General features: G+C 39.4%; 1 protein-coding gene across 1 annotated transcript; it reads left to right on the top strand.

Moving 5' to 3' along the window:
• Nucleotides 1-14821: 14821 nt before the first annotated feature.
• Nucleotides 14822-17489, top strand: LOC110870591. Its single transcript, XM_022119775.1, has 3 exons — nt 14822-15866; nt 16061-16941; nt 17103-17489. The coding sequence occupies exons 1-3, from the start codon at nt 14822-14824 to the stop codon at nt 17487-17489; spliced, it is 2313 nt and encodes a 770-aa protein (XP_021975467.1).
• Nucleotides 17490-21839: the final 4350 nt, after the last annotated feature.

A 21839-nucleotide genomic window follows, 5' to 3' on the forward strand; every position in this document is an offset into this window, starting at 1 on the left:
AGCTTATGTTTGTTTTTGACTTCAACATTTTTTTTTTTTTTTTTTTTTTCGTCACGTAAAGGGTATGTTTATGAAAAACCGAGTATGTTACTAAAATAAAGGTGAAAAAATGAAAAAGGTTTTTGGTGGGTAAAAAAAATTGTTTTGGGGGTAATGAAATGAAAGGTTTAGGCTCAAAGGGGTTTTCTAGGGGGATTTTGGGTAGGTAAAAAAAAAATGAAAAATAATGGTTTTGAAAAAAAAAAAAAAAATAGTTAGTCCTAATGCCTCCATCATTTACTTACTTGGGTTTAAGTTGGTAAGGACCGGGAATGTATCGTCGTGGCAAGTTCTAGATTTGTAAAGACCGAGCGGCTATTCACACAAGAAACGAAAAATGAGCATTTAATCTAAATATGTATATTTTTATGCTCAATAAAGGCTCAAAACTCACTTTTTGTGGGAATGGGTTTTTAATGTGAACAAGCATATATAATCGAATTTTAGCTAGACTTATTATACCGTTTCATAATTTTCTTATGTTAGTTCTTTTTATCACGACGCTATCGGTTGTAAGTTTGTAAAAATATAACCCTTTTATACTTGTTATTCCCAACTTAAACTAAGACAAGTAAATAAAAAAAATGAAAAAGTTTTTTGAAAAAATTTGGGGTGTTTAGCGGTTCCAATAGAGTTTTGTGTAAGGCTTGTTTTAGGATTTTGCAAAATTCCAAGGTTTTAGCATCCCCCCCACACTTAAATTACACATTGTCCTCAATGTGTCCAAAAATAGAGTTTTTGGTTGATTAGAATATGTAAAAGTGTGTTTAAAAACAAAGATTTGTGTTACTGGCGCTCTGGACACGGCCCCGTGTTGACCGGGCACGGCCCCGTGGTCAAGTGCCAGTAACAAAAATTATAGAATTGAAACAGAAGCCTGGACACGGGGGCGTGTTCGCTGAACACGGCCCGTGTCCAGTTACCTGAACTGGGTGATTTCCTGCAGGGGGCTCAGCACGGGGCCGTGTTGGTTGGGCACGGCCCGTGTGGAGCCTTCTGTTATGGAGATTTTTGTCGGTTTGTTCTGTTCTTCTGCATGGTTCCATTTTTTCTCGTTCCCTTTTTCATCCATTACCACCATGAGTCCATAAATCATAAAAACCATCATAACATTGCTAATAGAGAGACTACATATAAAGATAAAAATTACATAGATAGTAAGCTTATGGAGTTCTAGCCCTATGTTTTATTTTAATTTTAGCAAAATTTCCAAGAATCTACTGATCCTGGTTAGACAAGGCTTTGTAGAACTCCAACTTTCGGATGTGTTTTTCCTCATATGTCGGCAAGCCATTCCTCTACCTCCCTTGGAAGGAGGAAGGAAGGCTCGTTCGCATTTGTTTGAGGAGTTTCAACTTCCGCCGGGACTTCTTGTGGGATTTCCATAGGAGGTTCCGCGGGGATGTCTCCCCACCCGGTAGGGTTGTTAATACCGAGTGCTAAGTTCCAGTCTTGTTGTGGAAGGACTGGTTCCATAGGAGGTGCCACCAAAATGTTTAACCTTTGGTGCAAAAGGTTAATCTCTTGGAAGCTGCTTTCCAATCCCATTGTAAGATCGTTGATACGGTCAATGAGGACCTCCTCTACGGACGTCATTTCGTCGAGAGCCTCTCTTAGTGCTATCACGTAGTGCACAAGTGTGGCTTCAACGGAGGGTCTCCTTCCCCTTCGGCTGTTTGAGGAATGCACGGATGATGTTTCGCTGTTTTCACTCGCCATTCTACGAAAAATAAACCAAAAATAGTTTATAAGACGAAAACAGTTTCTGGACACGGCCCCGTGCTCACTGAGCACGGCCCCGTGTTCATCTTTCTGCAGAATTTTTTTGAGCAAGGAACCTTGGGTTTTCGAGTTATTTTCTGAGTTTGTGCAAGCTTTTTGACAGTAAATAACTTTAAACACTGTTACATAACATGTTTTTACCAAGATTCCATGATCAAAACTCCTTGTTTCCTACCATAAAGATTGAAAATTCAAACTTTTCATGGTGGCTTTTGAAGAAAGATGAAGAAGAAGGAAATGTCTAGAAGAGGAAAGGACAAGATGAGTTGTTGGAAACTTCTTTTAGACTTACCTAGGATTGTTTGAGAGAAGATTCCTTCAAATCTCTGTCCCCAAGTTGGTCCAAATGTGCAGGATTTTTGGCTGCATTTATAGAAAATGACAGCCTGCTGGACACGGCCCCGTGTTCGCTGAACACGGCCCCGTGTGCAGAGAAAATTCTGACACAGTTTGTCCGTATTCTGACGTCATGATCAGAAGGGAATCTTTTGATGAACACGGGGGCGTGTTGGCCGAGCACGGCCCCGTGTCGGAAAGCTGATTTATGAAGTTTTGTCTTTATTAAGGAGCTAATTCTTATCGGGTGGCTCCTGACTTGTTGGAACAACCCCATAGTGCCTAAGATACCTTAATTGTCCTATACTAAGGCGAGAACGCAAGAGGTTGTCGGTGAGGGTAATTCCTATTTTCATTCTAGGTGGACAAGTCCAACCCTTTCCCGGGCTCTCGTTAAAGAAGGTGTATGCCGAATCGCTCAGGTCTATGTATGCACCGAACGAGGTCGATGGGGAGTCCTTCACGGCACAATCGGCACAGGGACGACTATCGTCCACGTCTTGTCTAGGAAGAAAGGTATTTTCGGGAGCAACGAGGTTGTCAGAATGCGGTTCCAACATTTCCTCATGGTCATCGTCTTGGGATGGATCTAAGAAATCCTTCCTAAGTTCTTTTGACCAATTTAGAAGTAGCTCTTCTAGTTGAAATAGCTCGTCAAGGAGCATATCTCCTAGAATATCCGGTTGGGCGCATTCGAGGGAGAAATAGTGTTTATTTTTACTTTCGCCCCTCTTAAGGCTACAAGGAATTGGTGGGTCTATATAGTGTGGCCTATAAGTGAGGAAGAAACATTTTAATTCCTCATGTTCGCCTCCACATATTTGACACCACAAACCATAAGAGTGCCGAAAGTAAAAAGAATCACTATTACTCATGTTTGTATCAGAAGTTACCAACCGCCGGGATCAAACGGTTCTGTTTTCAGCAACTGAATCTTGGGCACGGGGGCGTGTTGAGTGGACACGGCCCCGTGTTCAGCCTACTGTCTGATATAAAACAGGATTGCCAGTTCCAATGATTGGGCACGGGGGCGTGTTCAGCGGGCACGGCCCCGTGCTGAGTTCTGCAGAAGCTGAAAAATCTAAAAAAAATCCTAAAAAATTAAAGAAAAATAAAAAGATGATTAGGCCGTTGATTCCTAACTTTCTTAAAATCCTTGTGTCCCCGGCAGCGGCGCCAAAAACTTGATGTGCGTGTAGTGTAATATAATTTTAGAGATATATTTAAGCCCTTTTTACACTTTTAGCCAAGTTTTAAATTTATAAAACACGATATTTACTAACACTAAACACACATATGGGCAAGTGCACCCATCGTGGACGTAGTATAGTGTTGGTAAGATACCGAGGTCGTCCAAGGACACAAGAGCTTTTAATACCGGTTTATCCTCAACGTCTAATTAAATCAAAAAGTTAGAAAAATGTTTTAAACTAAGAAAAATAAAAACTAACTAAATGCTGAAAAATAAAATAAAATAAAAACAGATAGACAAGATGAATCACTTGGATCCGACACGTGTATTAGTATAACCTTTGATTATTTTCGCACTTTTGCACTTGTTTAAGAGATTATCTTAGTTATTGTAGTAGGCCCCTTTTTCGGAGGTGACGTTACCCTCAACCCAGTAGTTTGAGTCAGCAAGGATACAATCCTAAAGGGTTGGATTATTGAAAGATAATGAATTAAGTTATTAATGCAAATTATGGTAGGCCCCGCTTTTGGCGGTGACGTTACCCTCGGCTAAGTAGTCTGAGTCAGCAGGGATACAGTCCTAAATAGCCGGTTTATAGTATTAATAGTAGTTAGCTTATGAGGGGGTCAAAGAGTTTGGATCCCCGCCATCCAATACCTATGGGCATTGAAGGAGATCCTACTAAATTTGACCCAGGTCCCAAGCAGGACCTCTAAACGCTGAACAAGGGCAAGACCCTTACCAAACCGTTCCCTTAACCCCCGACCAGGTAGCCAACATACCTCCATATAGACCGTGGAGATATGAATGGTGAAAATCTTTTATTTTATATAGACAGTAAAATAATGCCAAGACACCACGGACAAACGATAAGGAAAGATCACCTTCAACATAAGTAACTAGTTATTAAAGTCATTAATACAAAACCAAATAAAAAGTGCAAAAGATTAAAAATAAAAAGTATTATACTAAACACTTGTCTTCACCAAGTGATGTAAGAGACTTAGGCAAACATGGCCTTGATTGTCAAGAACTCTTACGATCAATCTTGGATCCCGAGACGACTCACACACTCTATGATGGACAATGGATGATGGTGGTGGATGATGGTGTTATGGTGGTGGTGGGTGGTGGATGAAGTGTGAGAGAGGTGGTGTGCCAAGGGATGAGAGAGAATGAAGCCAAGCTCCTCTATTTATAGGCTGAACAGAACGCTGGACACGGCCCCGTGTTCGCTGAACACGGCCCCGTGCCCGTCTGACATTCTCTCTCTTCATTAATTGTAATTGCGAATTACAATTAATGCGCCTGCTGTACTTTCAACACGCCCCCGTGTCCGCTGGGCACGGCCCCGTGGTGAGCAATGGAAGCTTCTACTGGTTTGTCTTTTCTGCTGCTTCCTGGGCACGCCCCCGTGTTCACTGAACACGGGGCGTGTTCAGACATCTGTTCTCTTCTCTTTGTCTTGGGAGGTGCCGTTGAGGGTCCGGGCAGTTTGCTTTTGTTCCTTTTCTTGTAATTATGATAGAATTAGGGGTCTTTTTGCTTCTTTTGTGATTTTGAGCTCATTTCATCCTGAAAATACAAAAGGAAGACAAAAACACTCTTTTTCCAACATTAGTACTTAAAAAGGGTTAGTTTTATGCCTTAATTGATGTGTTTTATATGTTGCATTTTACACACATCAATACACGCTAACATGCATCAAGTTTTTGGCGCCGTTGCCGGGGACACAAGGATTTTAAGAAAGCTTAAAATCGATGGCCTAATTAGTTTTTCAAAACCTTTTTAAAACGCGCGCACATTTTTCTGCATTTTAGTTTAGTTTGCATTTACAGTAGCCTGAACACGGGGCCGTGCTCGCTGAACACGCCCCCGTGCTGCATATTTTTAGTTAGATACCCAGATACAGAGTCTGAACACGGGGCCGTGTTCACTGAACACGCCCTCGTGTCCAACGTGACCAGTAACTTTAATTAAAACGCCCAGATACAGATCCTTACCACGGGGCCGTGTTCACCCAACACGGGGCCGTGTCCAGCTTCTGTTTCCGTCTTTGTTTTTGTTTTCTGGTCCCGAGACTCAGTTGTGGTCTACTGAGTGATTCTTATGGATCAATACTCAGGAGGTTACAACTACACCTATGATGAGGATGATTATAGGGGTAATTATTGCACTAATTGTCGTAACACACGCTCGGTTCAATATAATAACTCATATCAACCATCCAATTCATACAACCATTATGAGGAGCCCAGGTACGAGCCATCAACTTCATACACATCCTATGAAGACCAAAGGTATGAACCTCCTCCCTCATACTCATATTTTGAGGGACCAAGGGATGAGCCTTCATACTCATACTTTGATGAGTCAAGATATGAGCCACCACCTTCATATACTTATTATGAGGAACCATGGCGTGAACAACCCACCTCATATGAGTACTATGAAGAACAAAGTTTCGACCCTTATCCATCATATACTTACAATGAAGAACAATGGTGTGAACCATCTACTTCATATGAGTACTATGAGGAGCCAAGGATCGAACAACCGGATTCAAGCTTTGAGGATCCCAATTCTTTTTCTCTCACCGAAGTGACCAATAGGATATTAGAACACATTAAAACTATCGAACGTTGCATAAAAGAATCTCGCGCAAGGGAAGAGGAATCCCGCGCAAGAGAAGAATTAAACTGTAATAATAACGTAGAGATAGTTGAAAATGTAAAAATGGAAGAACAAGAAAGTGAAAAACCGACACATGAGTTAAACAACGAAAAAGGTGAGTCCGATAATGTTAAAATTCAAGAAGAGTCTAATTTTGAAGAAATTAATCTCTTGTCACCTACTTTCGAAAATCATTGTTTAGTAACCCCTCATGCCAAGTTTTTAAAAGAGTTAAACACTAGTGCTAAAATCAAAGAAATAGTGAGTGTTAAGTTAACTAATGATCAAACTTCGCTAATAAAAGAAGACCCTTTTGAAATTAACATTACACCGGTTCCATGTTTCTTTCAAAATTCATTTATTAGTAATATCACCATTGATAAAGATCTTTGTGTTAACATAATGCCTAACTACATTTTTGAAAAGCTAAGTATTAGTGATTTTGCTCCACTTCAAATACCCATTTTTCTATCCAATCAGAGAATAATAAAATCAATCGGTGTAGTTGAGGATATCTTGGTTCAAACAAATCAAATGGTAATCCCAACCGACTTTGTCATCCTTGATGATGCTCCTCTAGTGTTGGGACGACCTTTTGTAAAAACTCATGAAGCTTTGAAAAACCGGAAGTACAACAATCTACCTCTTCAATTAGGGGCATTCAAAAGGAGCATAGATCTTGAGCGCTCAATGAAATATCCTTTTGGCAATAATGACCCCCTAATTGAAGATGAGCCAGAACCACCCGATAAGGAGGGTCTAGCCAAGGACCCTTATAAACGTGGCGCACCACGGAGGCATTCCGCGGAACTATCCTTAGTTGTAGATTAGTTTAACTTTTATGCTTTCTAGTTTAGTTTTAATTTTCAGGAATAAAACACACTCGGGATGGTGAAGGATGCTAAGGGAAGCTTGAACCAACACCCCATGCACAAAAACAGAGCCTCTCGACAATTTTTCTTCATTACAGCAAGTTCAGCACGGGGTCGTGCTCAACCCAACACGCCCCCGTGCCCAAAACTCTGCAGAAATGCCCAGTTCAGGTATCTGGACACGGGGCCGTGCTCACTGAACACGCCCCCGTGCCCAGCCTTCTGTTTACTTTTGGTACTGGCAGTCTAGACATGGGGCCGTGCTCAGCCAACACCACCCCGTGTTCAGCTACCCAGTAATATAAAATCTTGTTTTTAACCCACTTTTACACATTCTAATCAACCGAAAATCTTATTTTTGGGACACATTGAGGACAATGTGTAATTTAAGTGTAGGGGGATACTAAAACCTTGAATTTTGCAAGTCCTAATTACAAGCCTTACACAAAACTCTATTGGAACCGCTAAACACCCCAAATTTTTTTCAAAAACTTTTCATTTTTTTTACTTGTCTTGGTTTAATTTGGGAATTTCAAAATTCTAAAAAGGTTATATTTTTACAAATTTACAACCGATAACGTCGTGATAAAAAGAACCAACATAAGAAAATTATGAAACGGCATGACAAACTTAGTTAAAATTTAATTATATATACTTGATCACATAAAAACCCATTCCCACAAAAGTGAGTTTTGAGCCTTTATTGAGCATACAAATATACATCTTTAAACTAAATGCTCATTTTTCGTTTCTTGTGTGAATAGCCGCTTGGTTTCTTACGACTCTAGAATTTGCCACGACGATACATTCCCGGTCCTTACCAACTTAAACCCGAGTAAGTAAATGATTGAGGCATTAGGACTAACCCCTTTTTGTTTCTACACCATTATTTTTCTTTTTTTTTTACCACCTACCCAAAATCCCCCTAGTTAACCCCTTTGAGCCTAAACCTTTTCATTTCTTAACCCAAAACAAACAACCTTTTTCCCACCAAAACCCCTTTTTCATTTTAAACCCTTTATTTTAGTAACAAAGCGTGGTTTTTCTTATGACTTCCTTATCAAAAAAAAAAAAAAAAAGAGAAAAATGATGATAATAATGAAGCCAAAAGAAATAAACAAACAAGGTTATCAAAAAGAACTTTGTTTGAAAAAAAATTGCTTCATTAAAATAAAAAGTCAAAAAAAGGGGGTCTTACAAAAACCGACGCTTTTTATGCTTTTCGCCCTTTTACTAACCACTAACCCAACCACCCACCTTTAGCCCAAGCCTAACCCTTCACCCAAAAAGTCCTCTTGATATTTACAAAGGTATAAAGTTAAAAAGGAGGAGGATTAATTGCTTGGCAAGCTTATGGTAGGAATAAGTTCCATGCCGCTCTCGAGTGATTCACTAAAAATACACCTTCGGCCGAGTGTTGAGTGATCCCCCGTGAGGTATGTGAACTTGTATATAAATGAAATTTTAAAAAGGCATGCTATGCCCTAATAAGTAATTTATCTTATGAAACGTTCTAAATAAATCATAACGAATAGGATTGTAAATAGTATAAAAATAAAACCCAGTAAAGATCTTGGATTCCCGACACTCAAGACAAGCCCAAAACCTTCTCTTCTACCCATTCCATTTGTGAGTGTAAGCCACATATTAAAGAGTTTTGCTTGAGGACAAGCAAAGATTCAAGTGTGGGGGTATTTGATGTGTGTAAAATGCAACATATAAATTACATCAAATGAGCCATAAAACCAACCCTTTTTAAGTACTAATGTTGGAAAAAGTGTGCTTTTGTCTTCCTTTTGTATTTTCAGGGTTAAAAGAGCTTAAATGATCAAAAGAAGCAAAAATGCAGCCAAATCCAACATAAATACAAAGAAAAGGAAGAAACATGGCATGCCCGACTCCTCGACAGCATCTCCCAAAGCAAAAACAAGAAGAAAGCTGAGCATGGGGCTGTGCCCAGTTGAGCATGGGGCTGTGCCCAACTGAGCACGGGGCTGTGCCCAGCGAGCACGGGGCGTGTCCAGCTCAACACGGGGCCGTGCTCAACGAGCACGGGGCAGTGTCCAGGATGGTCAGCCCTGGCAGAAAAGACAAAGTGATAGAAGCTTCTACTGCCCACCACGGGGCCATGCCCAGCGGACACGGGGGCGTGGTCAGAGTGCTGCAGGTGCATTTATTGTAATTGCGAATTACAATTAATGAAGAGAGAGAGAGAGTGTTAGACGGGCACGGGGCCATGTCCAGCGGACACGGGGCCGTGCCCAGGCTTCTGTTCAGCCTATAAATAGGAGTGCTTGGCTTCATTTCAACTCATCCCTTGGCACACCACCTCTCTCACACTTCATCCACCACCCATCACCACCATAACACCATCATCCACCACCATCATCCATTGTCCATCATAGAGTGTGTGAGTCGTCTCGGGATCCAAGATTGATAGTAAGAGTTCTTGACAATCAAGGCCATGTTTGCCTAAGTCTCTTACATCACTTGGTGAAGACAAGTGTCTAGTATAATACTTTTTATTTTTAATCTTTTGCACTTTTTATTTGGTTTTGCATTAATGACTTTAATAACTAGTTGCTTATGTTGAAGGTGATCTTTCCTTATCGTTTGTCCGTGGTGTCTTGGCATTATTTTACTGTCTATATAAAATAAAAGATTTTCACCATTCATATCTCCACGGTCTATATGGAGGTATGTTGGCTACCTGGTCGGGGGTTAAGGGAACGGTTTGGTAAGGGTCTTGCCCTTGTTCAGCGTTTAGAGGTCCTGCAAGGGACCTGGGTCAAATTTAGTAGGATCTCCTTCAATGCCCATTGGTATTGGATGGCGGGGATCCAAACTCTTTGACCCCCTCATAAGTTAACTACTATTAATACTATAACCCGGCTATTTAGGACTGTATCCCTGCTGACTCAGACTACTTAGCCGAGGGTAACGTCACCGCCAAAAGCGGGGCCTACCATAATTTGCATTAATAACTTAATTCATTATCTTCCAATAATCCAACCCTTTAGGATTGTATCCTTGCTGACTCAAACTACAGGGTTGAGGGTAACGTCGCCTTCAAAAGAGGGGCCTACTACAATAACTAAGATAATCTCTTAAACAAGTGCAAAAGTGCAAAAATAATCAAAGGTTATACTAATACACGAGTCGGATCCAAGTGATTCATCTTGTATATCTGTTTTTATTTTATTTTATTTTTCAGCATTTAGTTAGTTTTTATTTTCTTAGTTTAAAAACCTTTTCTAACTTTTTGATTTGATTAGACGTTGAGGATAAACCGTTACTAAAAGCTCTTGTGTCCTTGGATGACCTCGGTATCTTACCAACACTATACTACGTCCACGATGGGTGCACTTGCCCATATGTGTGTTTAGTGTTAGTAAATATCGTGTTTTATAAATTTAAAACTTGGCTAAAAGTGTAAAAAGGGCTTAAAATATACATCAAAAAATATATACACGCTAACACGCATCAGGAGACCTACGCGAGCTTGTGATGGATGAAGCACATAAGTCTCGTTATTCAGTACATCCTGGTTCGGATAAGATGTACCACGATCTCAAGACTACGTATTGGTGGCTTTGTATGAAAGCCAACATAGCAACCTACGTTAGTAAATGCTTGACTTGTGCTAGGGTCAAGGTCGAATACCAGAAACCATCAGGCCCACTCCAACAACCAGAGATCCCGAAATGGAAATGGGAGCAAATTTCCATGGATTTCGTTACTGGCCTGCCTAGATCACAACGCGGAAATGATACCATTTGGGTGATCATGGATTGACTGACCAAGTCTGCACATTTTCTAGCAATCAAAGAAATGGATAAGTTTTCTACTCTAGCAGACGTCTACCTAAAGGAAGTAGTATCAAGGCATGGAGTGCCAACCTCTATCATTTCTGATCGTGACGCGCGTTTTACTTCTGAACTATGGCAAGCCATGCACAAGACTTTTGGCTCACGTTTAGATATGAGCACCGCTTATCATCCACAGACGGATGGGCAATCTGAACGCACCATCCAAACCCTTGAAGACATGCTTAGGGCATGTGTAATCGACTTCGGTAATAGCTGGGAAAAACACCTTCCGTTAGTGGAGTTTCGTATAACAACAGTTACCACACCAGCATCCAGGCCGCTCTGTTCGAGGCATTGTATGGACGGAAGTGCCAATCACCTCTCTGTTGGGCAGAAGTTGGTGACAGCCAAATCACTGGCCTGGAACTTGTACTAGATACAACCGAGAGAATTGCTCAGATACGGCAATGAATGGCGGCAGCTCGTGACCGTCAGAAAAGCTATACTTATAAGCGAAGAAAGCCACTCGAGTTTCAGGTTGGGGATCGGGTGCTACTCAAAGTCTCACCTTGGAAAGGTGTAGTTCGTTTTGGAAAACGAGGCAAACTCAATCTGCGCTATGTCGGACCATTCGAAATCATTGAGAAAATTGGCAAGGTCGCCTACAAGCTGAATCTACCGGCAGAACTCAGCAGAGTTCATAATGTTTTCCACGTGTCGAATCTGAAGAAGTATCTGTCAGATGAGACCCTCATAGTTCCTCTTAAGGAGCTCACTATCGACGACCAGCTGCGATTCGTCAAGGAACCAGTAGAGATTACTGATCGAGATGTTAAGATTCTCAAGCGTGCCAGAATACCTCTTGTCCGAGTTCGTTGGGATTCCCGTCGTGGCCCAGAGTATACCTGGGAACGAGAAAACCAAATGAAACTTAAGTACCCCCAGCTGTTTAAGAAAAGTGCAACCACTACTGAGACTGAAGCTACTACAGAATTTCGGGACGAAATTCCAAACCAACGGGGGGATGATGTGACACCCCAGGAAAACCACGCAACTTAACTAGCTTCCTCAGTAACCACGTGCTAAATTTCAGGACGAAATTCACTTAACAGGGGGAGAATGTGACAACCCTCATAATTCCATGTACCCGTACAAATTATTAATGATAATTAAAGTGCTTGATGACTGTGCTGAATCACTTAACTGCTTTCTGGTTACTGTGTTATACTTACATGTGCTTGTTAACATACTAGTAGTGTACAGAAAAGTTACTAAATAGTCTGGTATGCTTTCCTGAGTGCTGAGAATTAAAAATGTTACAAACATATATATATATAGGACACTTTACGGAATAACTTGACACTTTAACGGAACGGTATCTAACCGAACAACCGGACATTACCCGGAACACTAAAATATTGCAAGAAACATTATTTTTATTTTCCTGAGCTAGTTATGGTTCCCGAGCACACTAACACGCTACATAAAGCATGTAACACACTAAACACTAGACTTGACACTTTAACTTCCCACTAATCACCATCATTTACCAACAACCTACAACTTAACCCCTTCCCCCCCTTGATATTTTCGGCTCACATGGGCCCCACTCAAAGATCACCATAATCTTCATCAATTCCCTAAGTGATCTTCCTAAAGATATGATTTGATGTTGTGTGTACTTTAAGAAACATAGTGACCAAAGGGTAATAAGAACTTGGAGAATTATAAAATCTTCATCATCTTCATCAACTCACCAACATTCTCTTCTCTCCTCCCTCCATAGCTCTCGGCCGAAACCCCGTATATCACCTCACCATTTTTCGATTCTTGTTCATTAAATCCAAGCCTCATTCAAGGTGCACAAAGGTGAATAACGGAAGGTGGAACTCACGGATCATCAAGGACCTCTCTAGTGTGCTTTTATCCACTCATTTTCTCTAGTGTTTCTTCCCTAGCTTCAAAGCTAGTAGTAAGCTCCCTTGATCTTCATTTGCTTCATATTTATGATGGTTAATAGTTATTTTATGATGAGAATCTAAGAACACTAAAGGATCATATGCAAAGTCTTGAACATAAAACTAACTAAGTGATGAAATATTGATAGAATGAAGAAGTAATGATATGAATGATGTTGTCTTGTATTGTTGATGATTTCTTGTTGCTTGCTTGTTGATTTCTAGAGATATGATGTTAAACATCATAGTTGAAACTTGTTAAAGTAAGATTAAAAGCTTAAGTTAACAAGTTAGGAGGTGATTAGTGAATCGCCTCCATGTTTAAGCATGAACTTGATAACAATATGTTTTCTTGAAAAATTAGTAAACAAAGTAAGTTGGTGATCGTACGGATTCGAGGTTTACAAATGGTTTTTCCTAAATAAACCAAGAGTAGAAGATGATTTTTGAAAGGTTATGACTTTTGTTAAACCTACACTATTTTAGTAACAAAATAAGCATAGAAATATTTTTAGAACAAGAAGATCCAATAAATACACATTTTTGCAAAATGAGTTTACAAGTTGTAAACATCTAAAAATCCCGAGAATGAGATTTTAACAAAAGTAAACACACTTTGGAGGGTAACTAAACCCACTAAACACCCCATGATGCGTATGCTTTTGGTACTCCCTAATGGTTAATATTTATATGTTTTAGCATCGAATTTGTATCGATACTTGTTACTTTGATGCATTTTTACATGTAGGGTAGCGGTGGAAGATTGTGTGATGATTCCGTATCATAAACCTACCACATGGAGCTTTACGCACCTCAAAGGAACTCAAGGAAAGTGATCTAGGCTTGTTTGGAACACCCCGACGTTCACTTTAACATTGAACCAGCGTTTGACAGTGAAGCATGGGCGTTTGGGTTTCTGCCCGGCGTTCCATACTCCCAAACCCGGCGTTCCATACTCCGGGTGTAGATACAAAACGGTTTTGTTCGGTTTTGGACAAAAATAAAGTGGTGTTTTCGGGATTTTTCATTCATTCTTCACTATTGGAGGCTAAGAGACATCAAGGGACAAGGAATACTCATTCACAAGGTGTTCTAACATCAAGATTGCTCCAATTGCTACCGAAATCGCAACATTTCTTCATCAAGCATGATCATGTGTGGCTAAAACCTTTGTGATCACAACCAAGGGCTAGAGTTTGTATGCCATTTAGTTCAATTTGAGTTGTTTATCTATGTTGGACATGAATTCATGGTGTTTGTTAGAGATCTATGACATTTGCTTAGTTTTTATGTGTTATTTCATGTGTTGATTGTTCTTAAACATTGTTTTCTTGAATCACTTCATGTATTTTGAGTTAATTGGTGTTTAATCATTGAATGTCAAGATATATGATTGAAGGTTATGTCAACATGTTTATATTTGATGGTGATCATTTTGTGATAGCCTAATTACATCGGTGTTCAATCGTTGTAAGCTTAGGTACACAAGTATAGGTCTTTCAATGCTCAATTTGCATATGATGTCACAAGATTATGTCTATATAATCTACCAAACCAGACTCACAAACTTAAATTACTAATTGTGCTATCAAACTTGATACTTGGTTGTGCTCATTGTTACCTTATTGAATTTACAATTGTAGTTAATTCTAGTTTCTCAAATCAAAATACAAATCCAATTTTAAGTTTTTACCATGTTTTGCAATCGATTGAGATCTTACACCAACCACTAGCTCTTCGTGGTTCGACACCCTATTTGCCACTACTAATTTAGGGTACTGAGGAGCATATAATCTTTTTATCTTTGATCGGTACTTCGACGTCAATCAAATTTTGGCGCCGTTGCCGGGGAGCACGTGCGCTTGGTGTTTGTTTTTAGTTGATTGCTTTTCTGTTTTTGTTAAATATTGCTAAAAACCCAAAAATATCATAAGTCTTGTATCTTTTTACTCTTTGTTACGTTTGGTGTGGTGATTGTGCAGGTAGTAGTTTCATTGCATGCACACTAGACATTCTGGAAGATCATCACCATTAGCATTTGTTCCGGAGATAGGAAGATTGGAAACGCATAACCGAATTGTCCATAGAGCAAGCTTGACTTCAAGTTTGATCTCTTCATACATTTCTGATTCTGAAGAAAGCGATACCGAAAGCACAAATATGGCAGGTGGTGAAGGTGATCCACCACTACCCGGAGTAGACACTCATTTCAGGCCGACGATCTTTAGAAACCCATCTCCAATTGTTACACCGGTTTTAAATGGGAGAGTATTTGAAATCCGGCCTCAGTACTTGGCCATTTTACCAACCTTTAGGGGAGTTGCATCAGACGAGCCTTACACACATTTGATTGACTATGCAGCAATATGTAGCACCATTGGGAAACAAGGCTTTACACTTGAAGAGGTAAAATTACGTGTTTTTCAATTTTCACTCAAAGATAGAGCTAAACAATGGTTTTCAATTTTACCATCCGATAGTATTCGAACATGGGATGAAATGCAAAGAACTTTTCTTGAGGAATACTATCCGATGAGTAAAACTAGTGAAGATCGAAATGCTATCAAATCTTTTAGTCAACATGTTGGGGAAACATTTCATGAAGCCTTCAAATGTTTTAATGAAATGCTTAGAATGTGTCCTCATCATGACATCCCTAAATGGGATTTGGTCAAAATTTTTTATGATGGTTTAGTCACTGAGGATCAAAAAGTTGTTTTTGCATGTAGCGGTCGAACCTTTTTAACTCATGATGAGAATTATGAATGGAACTTTTTAGAAACTTTAAGTAAAGGTTTAAAAATTCAAGCTTCCGCTGATCGAAGTGTTAAACCACACCAAATTAAAGTTGTAAATGACCAACCTAGTAATGAAAGGTTTGATGCATTAGAAAAGAAAATTGATATGATTTGCCAAAAGTTGGGAAATGATGTTTCTCTTGTTTCGCAGGTACAAGAGTTATGTGAAATATGTGGAGATATGGGGCATGTTGCTTTTGACTGCCCAATGAATTTTGGAAGTAACGAAGAAGTTAATCAAATACACGGGGAAAGGAATATGAATTCTAACACGTATCATCCCGGATTGCGGAATCATCCAAATTTCCGATACGGCAATCCCGCGAATCAAATGAATCCTAACTTTCAAGGATCAAGCCAACAAGGTGGACAACAACAATTCCAGCCTCGTCAACAAAACTTTCAAGGTAACTATCAACGGGGGCAATTCAATCAAGGATTTAATCAAGGTTTCAATCAAGGTGGGTACCAACAAGGAATACCTCAACAACAAGGGTACTCAAGAAATTTTCAACAAGGTCAAAGTCAAAATCAAGGCCAAGAAAGTTCATCATAAGGAAATGCAAACAATGAAGGTTCAACCAAGTTAGATGAGATTTAGGAATCCTAAAAGGGGTGGTGCAAGAACAAGAAGTTCAAGGTAAGACCGTAGGATCTCTAACCCAACAAGTTGGTCAACTAGCGGAAGAAGTAGCTATAAGACGACCGGGAAAGCTTCCAAGTGACACAGCAATCAATCCACAACATCAAGGATCATCATCAAAGAACAACAAAAATGCACACGTCAATGAGGTATGTGTTCTTAGAAATGGTAAGTCTTATGAGAACAATGTTGAAACTCCATCACAATTTGTTGAAGGTGTGGTGGAGGATGTTAGTGACGAATCCGATAATGACCAAGAAATAGAAACTCATGTTACTAAAACTCAACCTCATCAAACTTTTAAAAATTCAACAAATCAAGAGGGTGTGGGTAACGAGTCTACTAAAGTGACGGATAAGGGTGTGGATACTAATACCGCCCCATATCCTTCCGCTTTAGTAAATCCAGTGAAAGCATCGATTTATGGGAAAAGGGGACCCCAATCTGAGGAAATGTGGGATGTATTTAAGCAAGTCAAAATTAACTTACCGTTGATTGATGCGATTCGTCAAATCCCTTCTTATGCAAAATTTTTGAAAGATTTATGTACTCAAAAACGACAACATAAGTTACCTAAGAAACTCGATTTGACAGCTAGTGTAAGTGCAATTTTGTCAAGTTCTCTCCCACAAAAACTTAAAGATCCCGGGGCACCCCTCATTTCCATCCAAGTGGGTGATGTTAGCATTAAACGAGCACTATTAGATTTGGGAGCAAGTGTTAGTATCCTCCCGGGGAGTTTATATGACCAACATGACTTCGGTCCACTTAAGAAAACTGACATTACTGTTGTAATGGCGGATATGTCACCTAAACTCCCTAGGGGAATGCTACATGATGTAATTGTGAAAATTCAAGACTTTATTATCCCATTGATTTTTTAGTGCTTGATTTCACATCAAAACAAGTAGAGAAACAAGCTAATGTGATTTTGGGAAGACCGTTTTTAGCTACAGCGCGTTCTATAATTGATTGTATTGATGGAACTGTGGGGATGAAGTTTGGTGACCGTGAGTTGCGGTTAAACATGTTTGCAAATGTTACTGACCCTTTTGTTAGTGATGATTGTCTTACAGGAGACATTACTAATAGGTGTGTATCTCCTTTAAAGGAGAACCACACCAAAGAGGAATGTTTAATGATTGACAAGTCAATGCAGCAGGAGGTAAATATGAAAAAAAAGGATGACATGGTGAAGGAGGTGGCAACGCAAAAAGGAAATTCACCACAGAAGAAAAAGGTAGGCGATCCACATAATCATATTAATTCGAGGGTTAAAACGACGATGTTTGGTCCATGGTGGAATGAGATGAAGGATCTACCGAATCATTGGAGGCACATATTTGAGGAACAAGTGGTAAGCAAAAATCCCACTCGACCACCATGAGATTTCCAGGTATTGTCGGGCTGATGACATTAAAATTAGCGCTGAACGGGAGGCAACCCGTTGTGTGTTTGCATGTTTTGTTTGTGTGCATTTGCATTGTGTATTTTGTGTGTCACGTCATTTTAAATCACTATCATCACATCATTTTCATTCATCATTTTTGCAAAACAACTAAGTTGGGGAACAATGGTACGGGTTTTCGTGTGTCATGTCACCGGTGGCGTATACTCATTTTTAGTTTGCTTGTGCATTAGGGACGATGCACGATTTTAAGTTGGGGAAGGGATACGTTTTGTATACGGCTTTCAAACCAAAGGCGGTTGAAAAAAAAAGAGGTTTTCAAACCAAAGGTAGTAAAAAAAACTATTAAAAAATGAAATCAAAATTTTAGCTTTAAAAAATACGAAAAAGTAAAGAAAAAAAAGTGTGTACGTTGAATAAAAGGAAATAAAAACTATTAAAATATGAATGATGTTGTCTTGTATTGTTGATGATTTCTTGTTGCTTACTTGTTGATTTCTAGAGATCTGATGTTAAACATCATGGTTGAAACTTGTTAAAGTAAGATTAAAAGCTTAAGTTAACAAGTTAGGAGGTGATTAGTGAATCACCTCCATGTTTAAGCATGATTAGTAAACAAAGTAAGTTGGTGATCGTACGGATCCGAGGTTTACAAATGGTTTTTCCTAAAGAAACCAAGAGTAGAAGATGATTTTTGAAAGGTTATGACTTTTGTTAAACCTACACTATTTTAGTAACAAAATAAGCATAGAAATATTTTTAGAACAAGAAGATCCAATAAATACACATTTTTGCAAAATGAGTTTACAAGTTGTAAACATCTAAAAATCCCGAGAATGAGATCTTAACAAAAGTAAACACACTTTGGAGGGTAACTAAACCCACTAAACACCCCACTAAGTTACTACGCGTTTTTACTAAAAACCAAGTTCATGTTATTATGTAAAGTGCATTGTTTTGCACTTGACTAGTGTAATATTGTTTAGTCACTTGTTATTGATTGTTGAATAATTTTTTGGAAAAGAAAATGATATGCTTATGAGCATGGACACCTCCATTTACAAAGGAAACTCTGGCGAAATTTTCTAAAATTCCAACACTTAGAAAATATTTTCTAAAACAAGTGTTACAAGTATATTTTTAGCTTTGTTTTCAAAATGAACTTCGCCAAAAGTTTTGTTACAAAATACAAAGTATCGGAGGTTGACCTTTATAAGTAAAATGGATAAAATATATATATTTAGAATATATATTTTATATTAGAACACTTGTGTGGATACTTGTTTATTTTGTGAGATAGTTATATTATTTTAGGGTAAAATAATATAACTTAACAAAGTACCTTGATAATTGAATTATGTGATATGTGATAGGAATAATGAGTAGATAAACCGTACGTAGGATGCGTGTCGTGCATGAGAATCTGATTGCTATCTGTGCGTTATTAGGACGTGCGTGATTTCCTGATTTTTAGAGTAATTAATCTAACCGAGCAAACCAAGGTGAGTTCACACTTTCTAAGGCATGGGATTCCCGGTGGTTGGGAATGGGTTAAAGAATTAAAACGGAACCTACATATCCTCCTTGGGTAGGATATGTACGGCCATCCTCCGTAGGTAGGATGCCAATATTAATTCCTGCGTATTCACCTTGGGTAGAATACGTACGTTCGTCCTCCTTGGGTAGGACAACAACCTTAAAACTTACTAGACAAAACTCTATCATTCAGTCCCTCATCTTATATCGACTTAATCGCCGAGGCCGATGGCGAGTGGGTCATTAGTTAACATCGCTATTAGGTTTAACAAACCTCACACCGTGCCGTTCGGACAGGCGTGTACTAATGGACTATGGCAAACTGTCAATGATGATAGACATTGACGTAGGGCACACTTAATGTTCGTCAGTTGTCGATATCATAACGGTCTAGTGGTTCACATGGGGAAGTCCCCCACTAATTATGGGTATGGTTTGGGAAAGAAGGAAATTGATTAATCATGTTTTCAACTATGGGGTAATCCCCATGGCAAGTAAGCCAACTAAACAAAAACTATGTTTTGAACAAACTAAAACAAACACCCACCCGTGAACTCACTCAACTTTATTGTTGACTCGTTGATACATGCCTCGTAGGTCGCTTGATGCTTATGGAGCTTGCACGAGGAGGAGGTTGTTGTGGGATATGGATTGTTATGTCCCGTGCTTAATGTTTAATCCTTATGAACCCTATTAAACTTACGTTTTGAATTTTAAACTTATGAACTATGGAACTTATGTTTTGGATTTACGTTTATGCTTCCGCTGTTTAAGTTAAACTTGGTTAACTAGCTTTTGGTCACCAATTGTATTGTGGTTGGTTTTATTTACTTAATTACGTTTTTCAATATGATTGGTGGCTCGATCCTGGTCATGTCACGCCTTCAAGCGGTGATACTCCGCATTGTGGATTTTGGGGGTGTGACATTTACTTTTTCAAAACTTCAAAATTAGCAGAAATCAAATACTCTTCTTTGAAAAAAAAATTTGCTCTAGCCCTAGTCCAAACGGCTAGAAGGCTTCGAAGGTACTTTCAGTCACACCCGATACAAGTGATCATTGACTAACCAATTAAGAATGTGCTTGAAAAACAAGAAAATTCCGGACGATTAGCCAAACGAGTTGTGAAACTAGGTGAACACAAAATCACCTATGTCCTGAGAAAAGTTGTCAAAGCTCAAATCTTGGCTGACTTCATCTTGTAAGTCCCTATAGAAGCCATAACAGAAGTTAATACAACTGCAGCTGAACCCTCCAACCCTGATACCTGGAAGCTCTTTACCAACGAAGCTTCCAGCATTGAAGGGTCAGGAGCAGGGCTAGTTCTAATTGATCCTAACAAATTGTAATTCACGTATGCCCTTCGTCTTGAATTTCGGACTACCAATAATAAAGCCAAGTACGAAGCATTGATCACTGGGCTAAAGCTAGCCAAAGAAATGGGGGTTCAAAAGCTTCAATTCCTCACAAACTCTCTCAAGCCAAGACAATAATAACTACCTAGCAAAATAACCCAACATGAATAAATACTAAGAGAAATCAATGAACGCATTTTAAACATGTGCCATCAAATAAATCCCAAGATCTCAAAACAAGAGAGTTGATGCACTAAGCAAGCTTGCATCTCTTACGTTTACCCACCTTACCAAGAAGGTACTAGTTGGGGTATTAAAAACCTCATCCATCCAAAAACTTGAGGTTCAAGATGTGATCACTAAAAAAGGGCCAAATTGGATAACTCCTATTGAAAGGTTCCTCAAAATGGTGAATTACCTAATGACCAGACTGAGGCTAAAAGGGTTCGTATCAAGTCAAGGCAATATGTGTTACAAGGAGATATCCTTTACAAAAAAGGATACCTTGCACCACTACCTCGATGCGTTGGCCCAAAACAAAGCCAATATCTGATCAAAGAGGTTCACAAAGGGATATGTGGAGCTCATTGTGGCCCAAAATCGGTAGTGTCAAAGTTGATGAACCTCGAACACTTTTGGCCGTCCATGCATCGAGATACCTTCGAACAACTGCGAAAATGTGAAGCTTGTTAGTTACATGCTCCGGTACCCAAAAGCTACAAACATGATCCCGTTCCCACCTCCTCGACTTGGCCATTTCTTAAGCGGAGAATGAACATTGTTGGACCATTCCCACCAGCCAAAGGAGGAATCAAGTTCTTATTGGTAGCCGTGGGCTACTTCACCAAGTGGCCAAAAATAAAACTATTGGCAAACATCTTAGGGAAACAGGTCATTGATTTCGTTTACGAAAACATAATCTGTCGTTTTGGGTTCCTAGGGACACTAATCACGGATAACGGGAAATAGTTTGCCGAGAAACCTTCTAGCTCCTGGTGCAAGGAGTTTAGAATAACTCAAGTATTCTGCTCGGTAGCTTACCCACAATCCAATGGCCAGGTTGATAGGACAAACCACAACATTGTTGAAGGGATTAAATCTCGATTGGGAAGATACGACAACAACTGGGTCGAATAGCTTCCCAATGTGCTATTGGAAATTCAAACAACCGAGAAAACGAGCCACAAGAAAATACCCTACAACCTAGTGTTTGGATCAGAGGCTGTAATCCTAGCTGAAATCGGAGCAACAACACAAAGAACAATTAACATCGACCTCAAGCCAAATAAGAAAGAGACGATGTTGAATTTGGAACTCCTCGAAGAGGCTCGTGATCAAGCAGCCATACAAAAAGCAAGGTACAAGCAAAACATGGATTTGTATTACAATACACGGGTGAACCATGAACGCTTCAAGCCTGAGGACCTTGTGCTTCGAA

This window comes from Helianthus annuus, chromosome 8 (genome assembly GCF_002127325.2).
Source record: "Helianthus annuus cultivar XRQ/B chromosome 8, HanXRQr2.0-SUNRISE, whole genome shotgun sequence".
NCBI lineage: Eukaryota > Viridiplantae > Streptophyta > Magnoliopsida > Asterales > Asteraceae > Helianthus > Helianthus annuus.

What these genes read in the sequence shown, in the direction of transcription:
- LOC110870591 (XM_022119775.1), top strand. Translation starts at nt 14,822, where the DNA reads ATGGCAGGTGGTGAAGGTGATCCACCACTACCCGGAGTAGACACTCAT. An exon ending in TCGTCAACAAAACTTTCAAG is followed by an intron (nt 15,867 to 16,060) that starts GTAACTATCAAC and finishes GATGAGATTTAG; the next exon opens with GAATCCTAAAAGGGGTGGTG. An exon ending in CTAGGGGAATGCTACATGAT is followed by an intron (nt 16,942 to 17,102) that starts GTAATTGTGAAA and finishes GTGGGGATGAAG; the next exon opens with TTTGGTGACCGTGAGTTGCG.